Source organism: Capra hircus, chromosome 13 (assembly GCF_001704415.2).
Source record: "Capra hircus breed San Clemente chromosome 13, ASM170441v1, whole genome shotgun sequence".
NCBI lineage: Eukaryota > Metazoa > Chordata > Mammalia > Artiodactyla > Bovidae > Capra > Capra hircus.
Genome location: NC_030820.1, coordinates 36,228,202 through 36,240,914, shown reverse-complemented (window position 1 = coordinate 36,240,914; position 12,713 = coordinate 36,228,202). Strand labels below are relative to the sequence as shown.

General features: G+C 39.2%; 1 protein-coding gene across 5 annotated transcripts in view; it reads right to left on the bottom strand.

Annotated features, from left to right (window-relative positions):
* The window catches only part of MKX (mohawk homeobox), a 69,351-nt gene that overhangs the window by 42,640 nt on the left and 13,998 nt on the right, over positions 1-12,713 (bottom strand). For all 5 annotated transcript variants that reach the window (XM_018057217.1, XM_018057221.1, XM_018057219.1 and 2 more), the window contains exon 5: positions 12,117-12,452. In XM_018057217.1, the coding sequence (XP_017912706.1) occupies positions 12,117-12,452 (336 nt within the window). The remainder of the gene's footprint in view (positions 1-12,116; positions 12,453-12,713) is intronic.

The following is a 12,713-nucleotide window of genomic DNA, read 5'->3' as shown; positions in this document are numbered from 1 at the left end:
ATATAAGTGTACAAATATAATAATACAAACAGTACAAGTAACTGTGGAAGCAAACTTTTATAAAATTAGGAGAGTCTTCCTAAAATGACACAGATAGAACCCCTGCAGATTTAACAAGGGTCCCTCGCCTACCTCCTGGCCTAGCATCTGGACAGATGGTCTACCTGCCACCAGTGCACTGAGCCCTGCTGGGCTCCCTAATACTCCTGGGAGATGTTCCCCTTGTTGCTCAGAGCCTAGGTTCTGTTTCTAACAGATAATACGGTCTGTATTTAACTATGACTTTCAGTAACCTGTGGGCTCCCTTCTCTCCCTAAAAATGTCACAGGATCTCAGGTGATCAAGGGTAATAAGGTAATTCCCTGGAGAAGGAAATGGCAACCCACTCCAATATTCTTGCTGGGGAAATCCCATGGACAGAGGAGCCTGGCAGGCTCTAGTCCATGGGACCGCAAAGAGGCAGACACGACTGAGAGACTAAACAACAAAAAGGTTCTTATGGATTATCTTGTCATAAGCCCTCATTTTATGGCTAAAGGACCCAAGGCCTTTGGAGCACATTATCAATTGCTAGCAGTTCTGGGTGAATATGGAGAGCCTGATGTCTAAGGCAATGCCATAACTTCCTGTGGCTAAATCTACAAGTGGGTGATTTTAGGTCGGGTGAGAAGGGAGGCTGGAGAGAAATTTGGGGCATAGTAAAGTCATTTTCCAAACCACAGATGAAGCAGCAGGTATTTAACTATAGTAAAATATACATTGAACTGGTCATGCTTCCACTGGGCGTCAACCCAGAGCTTTATACTATCATTTTAATTAAAGCACCAGAGAGAGTGAGGTCAAACACAGATCATTTACCTTTCTGCTTCTTCTCTGAGTTTCCTATTAGCGTTTCACCGAGTGTGTGTAGGGGGGTGGGGATTAGGAATGGTATTTGGGGGTTGGTAATATGTCATGAAATCATAAAGTTGAGCTTTTTTTATATTTTCCTAATGAGAGAAAAGTTATTCTAACTATAAACTAAAAGTTTTACTGCTTCAATCACAGTAACCATGAAATAGAACCCAAACACCTTTCAAGATAGTTGAAAATGACTATTCCAGATGATTTACGTTTATACTTTTAAAAGCACGTTTTAAGAAAAATTTAAAAAAAAAAAAAAAAACTCCTGGAAGAAAAAAGTACACAGGTTAGATAAACTGGAGGTCCCATGGGTCATGAGTAAATCTGAATTGGCGCCATAATTTCTGAAAAGGTCTCAAGTAAAGGAACCCAGGAGACACAGTAAGAAACACAACAAAACCAACTGCACTACTGACAAAGTTGTGAAAAAACTCCTTGATCCAGCTGGAGAGATTTAGCAGCCCTGCAGAGGAGAAAAGGAAGAAAAACTACAGCGAGACGAAATGCAACCAAGACGATCAAGGAAGATGCAAAACAATGATAACATTCGGCCTCGGCTGCAAACCAGGGAAGGCTGGTGGTTCTCAAGCAGCCATTTAGCTCTGTGCTGGGCGAAGACATCACAGCAAAGGCACTTGGCATCAAGCAACTTCTGGTTGGGAGTTTACATTTAGAAATGTAAGACCCAGTAACATCTAAGGAATTCTTGTTCTTGCCAGATAGCCACCCTCTTGCCCCAAAGCCATGTGACAAATGATCCCGAATACCACTCTGCTTTTTACGCATCTGCTCTCTAAATCAGTGCAGAAACTGGAAGCAGCGACTCTGAATTTTGGCCTCAGCAAAAGGGTACATTTTAGTGTCATAATGACAGTCTTGGCAGAACAGGGTCTTCTTCCTTGCAGTGTCTCTGCCATGCTGAGAGCTCTGTCCATCGTAATCTGCATCTGGCTCGAGCGAGGGACCATCAGTCCTCAATTTCAAACACAGGGGCAATGGTGTGGGAGCTTGAGAGCAGCTGTTTCTTGGAAATTCCACTTTATGAATGGCTGTCTCCAACTTCCAGCACTTGAAAAAGGTTTCCTTTTCATCTGCATTGTTTTTCCATTTTAATTTTATCTCACCAAATGAGTCCTCGGAAGCTCAATCAAAGGCAGGACTGCTTTATATAATGGTGCCCAAAAGGGAACACAGTCTTTCCGTCAAAAATGTCCATCGTGGTCCCTCTATCGAAGCACTGAGTCAGTGGGCAAGAGGCTGCTCTCACCCCATCGCAACCCAGGGGTTATGGAAGATGCCACACAAACCCACAGTGCCATCCGGCCACACAGCAAAGTGCTGCCCAGACCTGGGGCCTGGTGATGTCTACACTGCAACTCAGCTTTTCTCACACTCACGTAGCAGAGTGTCTGACCTGAGGGAAAGCTGCAGGTGAACCTGACCCTGAAGCACCTTAGTGTTATCTTTGCACTTCAGCATCCTACTGGCCTGAGGGAAAAAAGACTCAACATTGTGAGAAGCCAATGAGTGACGTCACTGCTAAGCTGAGTCCAATCTACCTTCCCCAAACCACTCTCCAACTGGATTGTTGGTATCACTCCCACGTTTTTCAGACCACTTTCAGGTAATGAGGCGACGTCTTTAGAGTAGACCCATGGCAGAGGAAGAATACCACCGGTCATTTGCAAAAGCCTCTTTGTTTTCCGAACTGTGTTTAATTCTACTGCTACGACTGCTACACACAGACACACAGACACACAGACACACAGACACACACACACACACCAAGAGACTTCTGCCCACAGCAGGGACCACTAAAGATCTTCTGCAAACCATTTCTCTTCTCGGAGCAACACAGCATAAACCCTAGGTACCAGATGTCCATTACAGTCTACCATCTACCAACACGTGTGAAGACCTTTCCACTGCAGCCATTAAAACAGACAAGCTTCTGATTGAAGCCCGTGTGCCTAGAGCCTGTGCTCCAGAAGAAAACCCACTGCAATGAAAAGCCTGTGCACCGTGACAAAGAACAGCCCCTCTTGCCACAACTTGAGAAAGCTCTCACAGCCACGAAGACCCAATACAGCCAAACGTAAATAAATAAATTTTTAAAAAAAAGAATCAGGGAAAGGAAGGCAGCAATAAGAGACCTAAGCTATCAAAAAGCATGAGTTTTCTAAAAATGAACAACCATCTATCCTAAATTCTGAAAAGTTCAACACTAACGACATGATTTTAAAAATAAAATTCAATTAATTGAAATTGCCAAAAACAATAGACTTACGGTACCAATGATCAGGATCACATTTCCAAGCAACGCAACCACCTGCATACAAAACCTCAACCATTTCAATGCTCAGCGTAGAACCCAAAGCAATGTCCTAATCTGCAAGTTAAGGGATTGAACTGGAAGACTCTTTAAAGTTCACTGCTGAATTTATAAAAATCCTTGACCATTTTCCTCTTTAGCAAAATGAAAATAAGACAAATTGGGTAATGAAGAAAGGAAAGGTTCATTACACAGCTGCCATTTAAACATGCCATCCTTCATTTAAACTAAAAACCATGAACAATTCAAATGTGAAAAAAATTGAACAAAGTGAACAAAATTATTATTACTTTTCTTCCTCAAAAACCACAATTATAGATAATATAATGTCTAATAGAAAACAAGAACAAAATTTAAAAGTACCCAAATTCTGGGCTAGAAGAAAACACGTATTTATTCTGAGTAAAAATTCTGTTACATCAACAAGACAAATTTTGACATAGAAAAATACCTGTTTAATTTTAGAAACAAAGTCGGGAGGCAGAAGGGAAAAACTAACTGTGACTCACCAAAAGAGAAAGAAAGAAAAAAAAAAAAGAAACCACTTCCATGTTCATTAAACAGAATGTCTTGTTATTTTCACAGACAGTAAAAACTTTTTGACATCTTTCTCAGTCCCAAGCTGGAGAGGTGTCAACAGATCTTATTTGGTCTTGTCAGTGTGTAAAGAGTTTACAAACCTGACTAAATTTAGAATTAGCAGGAGTTAGGCACTTATATTCCTTATACACAGAAGAAGGGGGAAAAAGGTCCTTTTATGCCAGCTTTGAGTTTGGCTTGAGTTTTTATGACTTATTTAGAAGCCCTAGGGAATGAAAAGAGTCTCTTAATGGAAACACTGACACAGTATTAAATGCAGTGACATGAACCAGCACTTCTATGAAACTACACCAGGTGTGACTGACCACTACAGCGTCTGAAATGCACAGAGTGTCAGAAAATCAATTACCATAGATGGAATGCCAGGAGACAGTCCTGCCAAAATATAGGGATACCCCCACAGAATCAAAAGGTAACACTGATAAACTTGTTTTTAACAGGAAAATAGGTAAAAATGTATGAGATCTATATTCTTACATGTGGAAGACAGAGAAAATCTAAAATTTCTGCAAAGACTTTCTCCAATTTCACCTTAGGATTAGAAACAGTCATTCTTAAAAGGCCGAAGAAGTCACGTCAACCCTGACAGTGAATGGGACAGAAGAGTTTAAATCACTGGATCTAAATCTGCACTGTTTCTTAAATCTCACCCACATGACGACCTAGATGAGTAGACAACAGATATCATTACTTAATGAAGTCAAATCCATAAAAGTTCCTTTTCTATTTGCCTGTCTGCTACACATTTTTATTCTTCAGTGGATTTTTTTAAACTGCTAAACCCTTCCATTTATCGTCCTTACATTTTCCTGAAAGTCACTCTTTTAACTTGAAAATTGGTTTCATTTCATTTTATACTAAGTTTTTATTTCAACTCTCTCAAACATCTCGTAGTTCTAAGCTTCATTCTGTTTAGTTTTTTCCCACCAGTTTTAACTTTCTCTGCGTTTGCCTCTTTTTTAAACCCATTTAAACATATTTGGGACCATTTTCTTTCCCTTGTCATGTTCACAGACACAGATCGACATGTACATACGTACATTACAATGTCTTTGGTGATTTAAGAGGCAGACAGACGAAATCATGAAAACACTAACTTATTCACTTAAGAAAAGAGTTCCAGAGCAAATACGTGAGACACACTGTATTAAGTGCTAGGGGGACAATAAAAAGGAATAAAATACTATTTCAGGGCATTCGAGGGCTTTTAATATACACAAATCGGTGAGCATCAGCACGAAAGGAGAGAAACCATACAGCTGCACTCCAGGAAGCCGTCTCTCTACAGTCATACAAATTTGAAAACAATGTTGCCATCATTCTAAGGCTCCACTTGGAGAAAACAATATAAAAAGACAAAAACATAGTCAGGATCCAACACAGCCCTAAAAAAGGTGCACATTTTCTAAATGAAGCTGCTATGTATTTTCAATTTGTTTGTAAACCAAGTTGTTGAATGGGGTTGCTAAGTCTTAACATCTGCACATAGACTTTTTCAGGCTCTCACATGATACCGTGAAATGAAAATATCTCCTGCCATGCCAATAAATGAGAAATGTCACAGACATCAGTGATTTCTGGCCTTCAAATGTGAATGAGGCCTCCCAAAACTGCGATCCACCGGATGCTGCCAGCCACCACAGGGATTGCTAAGGGGCTGGGGAAATGAAAGAAGCAAGGTGAAGAAGGAAACAGGACTGATCCAGACACATGAGGCGCATATATGAAAGGAATGAATTCAGTGAGCCCAGAGGCTTGCATCTTCGCACGCATAGTAAGCTCCATAACTTATGCCTGAGTTTTGATGTTCAGATGGCCTGTTCCCTTCGTTGAAAACTTGTATATAGTCTGACATCCCTCCTGCCTCCTTGGAGTAGTTTTCTCAGAGCTACTGAAATGGGCTCGAGTCCTAAACATTCCCATCAAATAAAACAACTCTACATTCAGGTCGTGACTATGTATTTTTTTAGTTGACAATACCAAATAACAAACAAAGAAAAGTGAATGAAAAACTAACCCCTGAAGGAGCTTATGCCAAACTGCTTATGCCAAAGCTTGTTCTCTTTTTCTATTTTTGTCTGCCATGAATCTCTTAGCCTTTTAATATTACATGGAACATTTAAGCAGCTTCATCTAAATTTTGCAAGAAGAAAATTTACTTTCAAAACTCAAGCTAATGTGCTACTTCAGAAATAATCCAAGTGAATGTGTTTTGCCATTATCATCACTGATAAACATTTAAACATCTACAGTGTTCATAATATCATGCTTAAATTTTTATAATTCTATCCCAAGCCTCCCCAAAGGTCAGAATTTCTATAAGTCTCATTTCAAAGGTTACTGCTCTGGCATAAGTAATTAGGAAAGACCCCTTTTAAAAAAGGTTATCAGAAAACACTGTTCTTTATTCAAAGGTGTCAGGAGCAAGTTTAGTCTGGAAGCATATAAAAAGCAACAGGAGGAGGAGTTTAGGGAAGATGTGGGGATGCTGAGACACAATCCACAGGCTGTGTCTCATCCTCTATGTCCAGAGGAACAGAAAATTCTATCTTTTTAAAAATCAGTCCTGAAATTTCTATCTGGAAATTTCACTTTGGTGGAAAACCTCATTTCCAGATGGTATCTGATAGGTGAGGTATTATTGTAGTAAAAGACAGAAGACAGAAAAAAAAAAAATTGGATAACCTTTCAAGTATCCTTTAAATGTCACTAACTGGGCTGGTGACAGAGGGTTTTATTATTCTCTGCTGGAGCACATCAACAGTCATTTGCATGCCAGGAAAAGAATGTCTGGAATCATCCAACAGGGCTGAGCTTAATCTTTCACTAAAAACAAGGAAGTGACAAGCATAAAAAGGGAAATAAAAGAAGATGAAAGTATCCAAAGTCGACTTACTGGTCAACAAAATTCCAGAGAGAAAATAGCATGGACACAGAAACCCACACCATCCTTAAGAGTAAAGCCTTCTCTCAGCAACCATGCGGCTTTCTTTAAGTTACCCCCCAAACACCTGAAATTGATGAAACAAATCAAGAGTCGTCATTCAGTGTTCAAAAAGATCTGGCTAGGCAGTTCTTTAAATCTTTCCCTCTGCTTCATTTAAGCTATGCTGTTTTCGACAAGCAGCCCAGCATAAAACCCAGGGCTCTGGTGAGCCTGGAGTGTTTTTGGTATGTGATGTGAATGCCTGAAGGACACCTCGTACTGTGTCCCAGAAGTGCACTGTGAAGTCAGTAGTTGAGAACGGAGACTGCCATTTCTCCAAAGAAACTATGCTATATAGATTACAGTTAAATCCCAGGTTAATCCAATGGTTTAGTCAACCCATGAGCATCCCTATGTTTCACTATGAAAAATACCAGCTTAATTTCTAAAGTACACATGTATGCAGGAAGAGAACGAAAAAGAACATCTCCACCACCACCCCGACTCCCCACCTCCTGGGGTCATCATTAGCCAAGAACAAAATTTGGAAATGGCATTTAGCCTTGCGTCCTCACAGATTTACTTTCTGCTGCTTTGTTTGTCTTTCCCCAGTAACCAAAATCCCTAGTTCCCTCATTTTGCAGGCCATTCAAATGGACATTTCCTCCCAAAGAGTCTGGTTTACGAAATAAATGATTTCTTTCTTCTTTCCATCAAAATCTCCACTGCTTCAGGGATATTCACCTTCATCAAGTGGAGGGAAAGCTAATCTGGTTAATTCACACTAATAAAGAAAAGAGTTCTCTCCACCAGTATGTTTTTGCTATACCAGATGTGTATAATTAAGAGGGATTTCAGGCAGTTTAATAAGATAAAGTTGAAACATTCAGCCTTCAGGGAGCAGAGTAAATTTATGAATTACATACTGGGGAGGCAGGGGGGCTCAGAGAGTAATCATTAGCATGTACTAGCCATTTATAAGCTGATCACTTGTGAGCTGTGAAAAGAAACAGCAGGATAGGAACTTGTCTGCATGCCAGCGACAGAGCAGGGAGGTTCACACATTTTATTTCAAGACTTGCCTGTCCTTCCCCTCATCAAGCATACTTCTTAGAAGTGACTCCTCTCTTCTTCACTGAAGGAGATTTAACAGGCTTGGTTTGGAGGGTAAATTAAACTCAAATCCAAGTTAGGAAAGGCTCTACGAGGACGTCCTCTGGAAGATGCTACAGATGTTCACAGATGGTCCCATTTGGAGAAGCTCAACTACCGAGTGAAGAGGAATGGAGCTGGGCATGAAGCTACAGCCCTTATCCTGATGTCTCTGAGAGCAGACCCATCCAAGGACTAGAGACCTGGAGGGCAGTTTGCAATGGGAAGTTACTCCATCCGATATCTGAAAATTACCATTGGAATGGCACCCCACTCCAGTTCTCTTGCCTGGAAAACCCCATGGATGGAGGAGCCTGGTAGGCTGCAGTCCATGGGGTGGCTAGGAGTTGGGCACGACTGAGCGACTTCACTTTCACTTTTCACTTTCATGTATTGGAGAAGGAAATGGCAACCCACTCCAGTGTTCTTGCCTGGAGAATCCCAGGGACGGGGGAGCCTGGTGGGCTGCCATCTCTAGGGTCGCACAGAGTCAGACGCGACTGAAGCGACTTAGCAGCAGCAACAGCAGAGAAACTAACACTTAACCCAGCATGATGAAGAGGACTGTGATTTTAATTTAGATGGCTTCATTGAACAGATGAGACCGAGTGCCTAGATTTCCTTGCATATTACTTAATTCTATTTAGAAGGAATAACCTTAATAATTCTGATCAATTCTATGTTATGATTGCTGCTGTCAGAATGTGTGTGTGTGTGTGTGAGAGAGAGAGAGACAGAGAGAGAGAGAGAAAGAGTTCAGTCATGTCTGACTCTTTGTGACCCCATGAACTGTATAGCCCACCAGGTTCCTCTGTCCATGGACTTTTCCAGGCAAGAATACTGGAGCGGGTTGCCACTTCCTTCTCCAGGGGACATTTCCAACCTAGGGATCAAACCCGCGTGTCTTTTGTCTTCTGCATTGGCAGGCGGGTTCTTTACCAGCAGAGCCAACAGGGAAGCCATCAGAATACTTATTGATAGCCTGCTATGCCCTTGAAAAAATATCTTTTATTCCTACATGATGTGGTAGATTGAAGATTACAGAGAAATATTTAATATCTACATAAAATTTAAAAAAAACATGTTTGTATCTACTTGGATGGTGTCTAGTAATATCTTCAATTAGGATTACTGCTTTATGATCTTCCAGACTTCTCCCTCCTAGAATTTAACAAGGGAAACGAAATTCAGTGATGGCTCTTCCAAAAACCAACTCTTTCTTTCACTTGGCTTTTTGCCTCCGTATATTTAATGAAATGCATCATGAGATTGCAGCTGTCTTACAAAAATGGGTGGAAGAAATGGATACAATTTCTAAGCACAGATAAATCAATAAATTGTATTTAAAGGTGATCTCTTCTGAGTAGGTCATCTACTCCTATAGAACTAGGGTGGAAGAATGGGTGTTTAATAGCAGTCTTAGAAGTTTGCTGTTAAGGTGAGGAAAAAAGATACAATCAGAAAGAACTGAAGAAATTCAGAACAAGCCTGTGTGCCAGGGAAAACCAAAGCAGTTTCTCAGAAAGTATTTATTGAAATTCCCTGTTCTACTACTCATGCATGACTGCTAACCCAGCGACAACTGCAGCAACATTGTCAGTTTTCACAGAAGACAGTCATTTGGTGTTTTGAAATTTAGTAGACCAGTCTTAGACCAACCCCTCTTGCTTCATTTTCCATCCACAAACTCTACAATTTTATTCTGTTCTTTTAAAGCTTATACCCATGCATGAGAAACCAGAAGCTTATGTGTCTAGGCTGTGATCTCATTGCTTGCATAACTAAAAGATAGGTTTTTATTTAAAAATAGAATTTGGCAAATGAATAGTCCATAACCTGAACCAAGTGCATCTGGAATGCTTTAATAAAAATAAATGGCCAGGCTATTTCACTTTGAAAAGCATCGACTGTACAGGATGTTAGTCCCTCTCTGATTTTAAATTTTGTCACCTTTGAAAAGAGCTTGCATTTTCAGAAGACCCACACACGCTGGGGAAATTTCACAGGCACATGACCTTGTTTTTACTGGGCAACATAAATTTACGAGGAAAAAGAAAAAAAGTTTTTAAAGAACAGATCTCAATTATCCCACCTCATTCAACTGTAATTTTTATTGTTTTTATCTTTCTTGTCTTGTCCATACACACTTGGCATGTTCAGGGCATCCTCAATTAAAATTTTTCCACTTAACATTAGATGATTATCAATATTTCCCATGTTGTTTCATAGTCAGTATCAGTACCACAAATAAAAATTTTGACTTTATGCTGTCTTAATCTGGTTTGAGGTTAGGAAAACATTTACATTTTTAAAAATTGAGATACTTCCCATGTTTTTATATGTTCCAGAAACATATATAAAGCATAAGAATTAATTATTTCTTTAAAGTTTAAAAAAGAAATCCAATGGCTTTATCAAGCATTTGGGAACTGAGTTTACTAAAAACCTTAATTTTTCCTGCATTAGCAGTCATTTAAAAGTTTTCTTACTATGAATTAACAATTCATGTGGATAATAGCAATTCACTCCATCCATACATTTGCATACAGTATATTGTCAAACGATTGTGTATAGTACTTTATAATAAGTTTTTAAAATATTATTTTAATCAAAAATATGTTGATTGCTATATCCTCTTTATCACTTCCAACTTTAATTTGAGTTAATTTTTGCTTATTTCTTTTACTACTGACTTCAAAGAGTCAACTCTTGATTTATTTATCTGTTTTTCAGTCTTTATTTTACCATTTTTTGTTTTCTGTTTATTCCTTTATCAATTATCTGTACTTGAATGACTTGATTTTTTTTTTCCTTTTTCTGAAAATAAACATTCTGAATTATAAGTTCTGGTCTGGCCACACCAGTTAGGTATTAACAGATAGTTTGAACTTTTTTGTTTTTGGCTAAATTACCTTTTATTGTATGTTTTACTTCTTCCTAGACACAATTATTACTTACAAGCCTATGTATTTCTGAGCATCTGGAGATGTTTTCATTGTCAGATTTGGAGATACAAACGGAAAATGGGATTAAGTCATCAAATATGTATTGCAACATCTTCTGAATCCTCATAGATAGTGTATCTTGTACATATTTATAGACACTTGAAAATCAGATTTATGACTAAATAACCTTAAGGATATATTCAGCACACCAACTTTAAATGTCTTTATAAAGCTCTATTGTTTATATATCAGGCTTCTTGATATTCTAAGGACTCCGGGTAGTAGTACAGGCATAGTATTTAGCATAGAACCTAGTATATCACAAATATTCAATTACTGACTGGTGACAACATGTGTAACAATAAGAGTAACAGCAGTCTAGCAGTAATTACACTCCTCGGACCTCTGGTGCAGGCTCAGCTGCACTGCTGATCTATAGAAGAGTCATTAGCTGTCTGTTCCTCGTCTGGGCTTTCTTATCTGTGACATAATACAGCTGGACTCCACGCTTCCCGAAGTTAATTCACGGGGGAGCATTTCTAAATCTCACTGCCTGGCATTTTCAGGACGTGGACTCTACCTGTACCAGATATAGGGCACCCACAATCCTTTGTCCTGAAGCAAACTTGCTCAAACACTCTTTACATGCAAAGCTCTGGGGGAACTGAAGTCAAGACAGAAAATTTTACCAAGCTTGCCACTCCATCTGAAAGCTGAGGACAGGTAGAAATTGATTCATTTTTTCTGAACTAAAAGTAAAAGATTTCAAAGCTATTTACCAGCCCTACCTGTGCTTTTCAGAATTAAAAGTAAGATTTCCAAAGCAATTTAAGGCATTTTTCCTTCACAAACATCTTGCCACCCATGCTAGTTTATATTCATTTTCCATCAATATAAGCAATCAAATAATTTAAGAGAAAAGATAGAATGCAAAATATTCGCATGGCTAGTTACGATCTGGGACATTCCTCCATTATAATTTGCTCTTAAAGCCAACATTTATCTCCTCTAAGTATGTTTATTGCTAAGATTGAAGATCTTCATTGAGGATGAAAACTTCCCAGTAGACCATCATCTGCTAATAAGCATATTTGCTAATGAAGAACAAAATGAAAGGTTTCAAATTGAATTATGGGCCATATGTGCAAATCTGATACGCAGGCTATAAAAATTATGTCTTGACACCTGTAGAAAGAAGGCCATCTGCTGCAGCCTTCATTCTGCTTAAACAAGGTTATCACGAAAAGCACAGACTTACCTGTGCGGTAGACAAAGTTGCCTTCCGTTTCTGACGACGAGGGAGATACCAACTCTTCCTCAAACTCATTGGAACTAAAAGATCCCGAATGGTTTCTTTGCCTTGTCTTTCCCATCATGGCCGCATTTGTGACCATGACGTGTCTCAAAGAGTCGTTAAGGTAACGATTCAACAAGCTGCTCTTGTATTTGGGGGGCGATACGTAGTCCTCACTGGCTCGTGACTCTGGCCGTACTCCAGCCTTTATGACTGAGCTCTCACTTTTAATCACGGGATGGTGAACTGGATTACTATAGCCTCCGTCATTCATGTGGTTTCGTGGAGGGTTTTCTCCATCTAAGAAGGAAAATACCACTAGGTAGTTCTTACACGTACTTTTCCCCAGACACCCACCTGTTATATTTAATGATTTAAAATATACATATAGGAAGAATATTTAAAGTATGTAAAGTTATCTTTGATATTTAAGATTAATTTTTAGGCAAAGAAAAGCAGGAATCTAAGTAATTTCTCCCTTTGGTATTTTAATGTTAATAAACGTCACAGAAAATGTTATTCTGACACATGATAAATCTATGAACAAGAGGAAACAGCCAT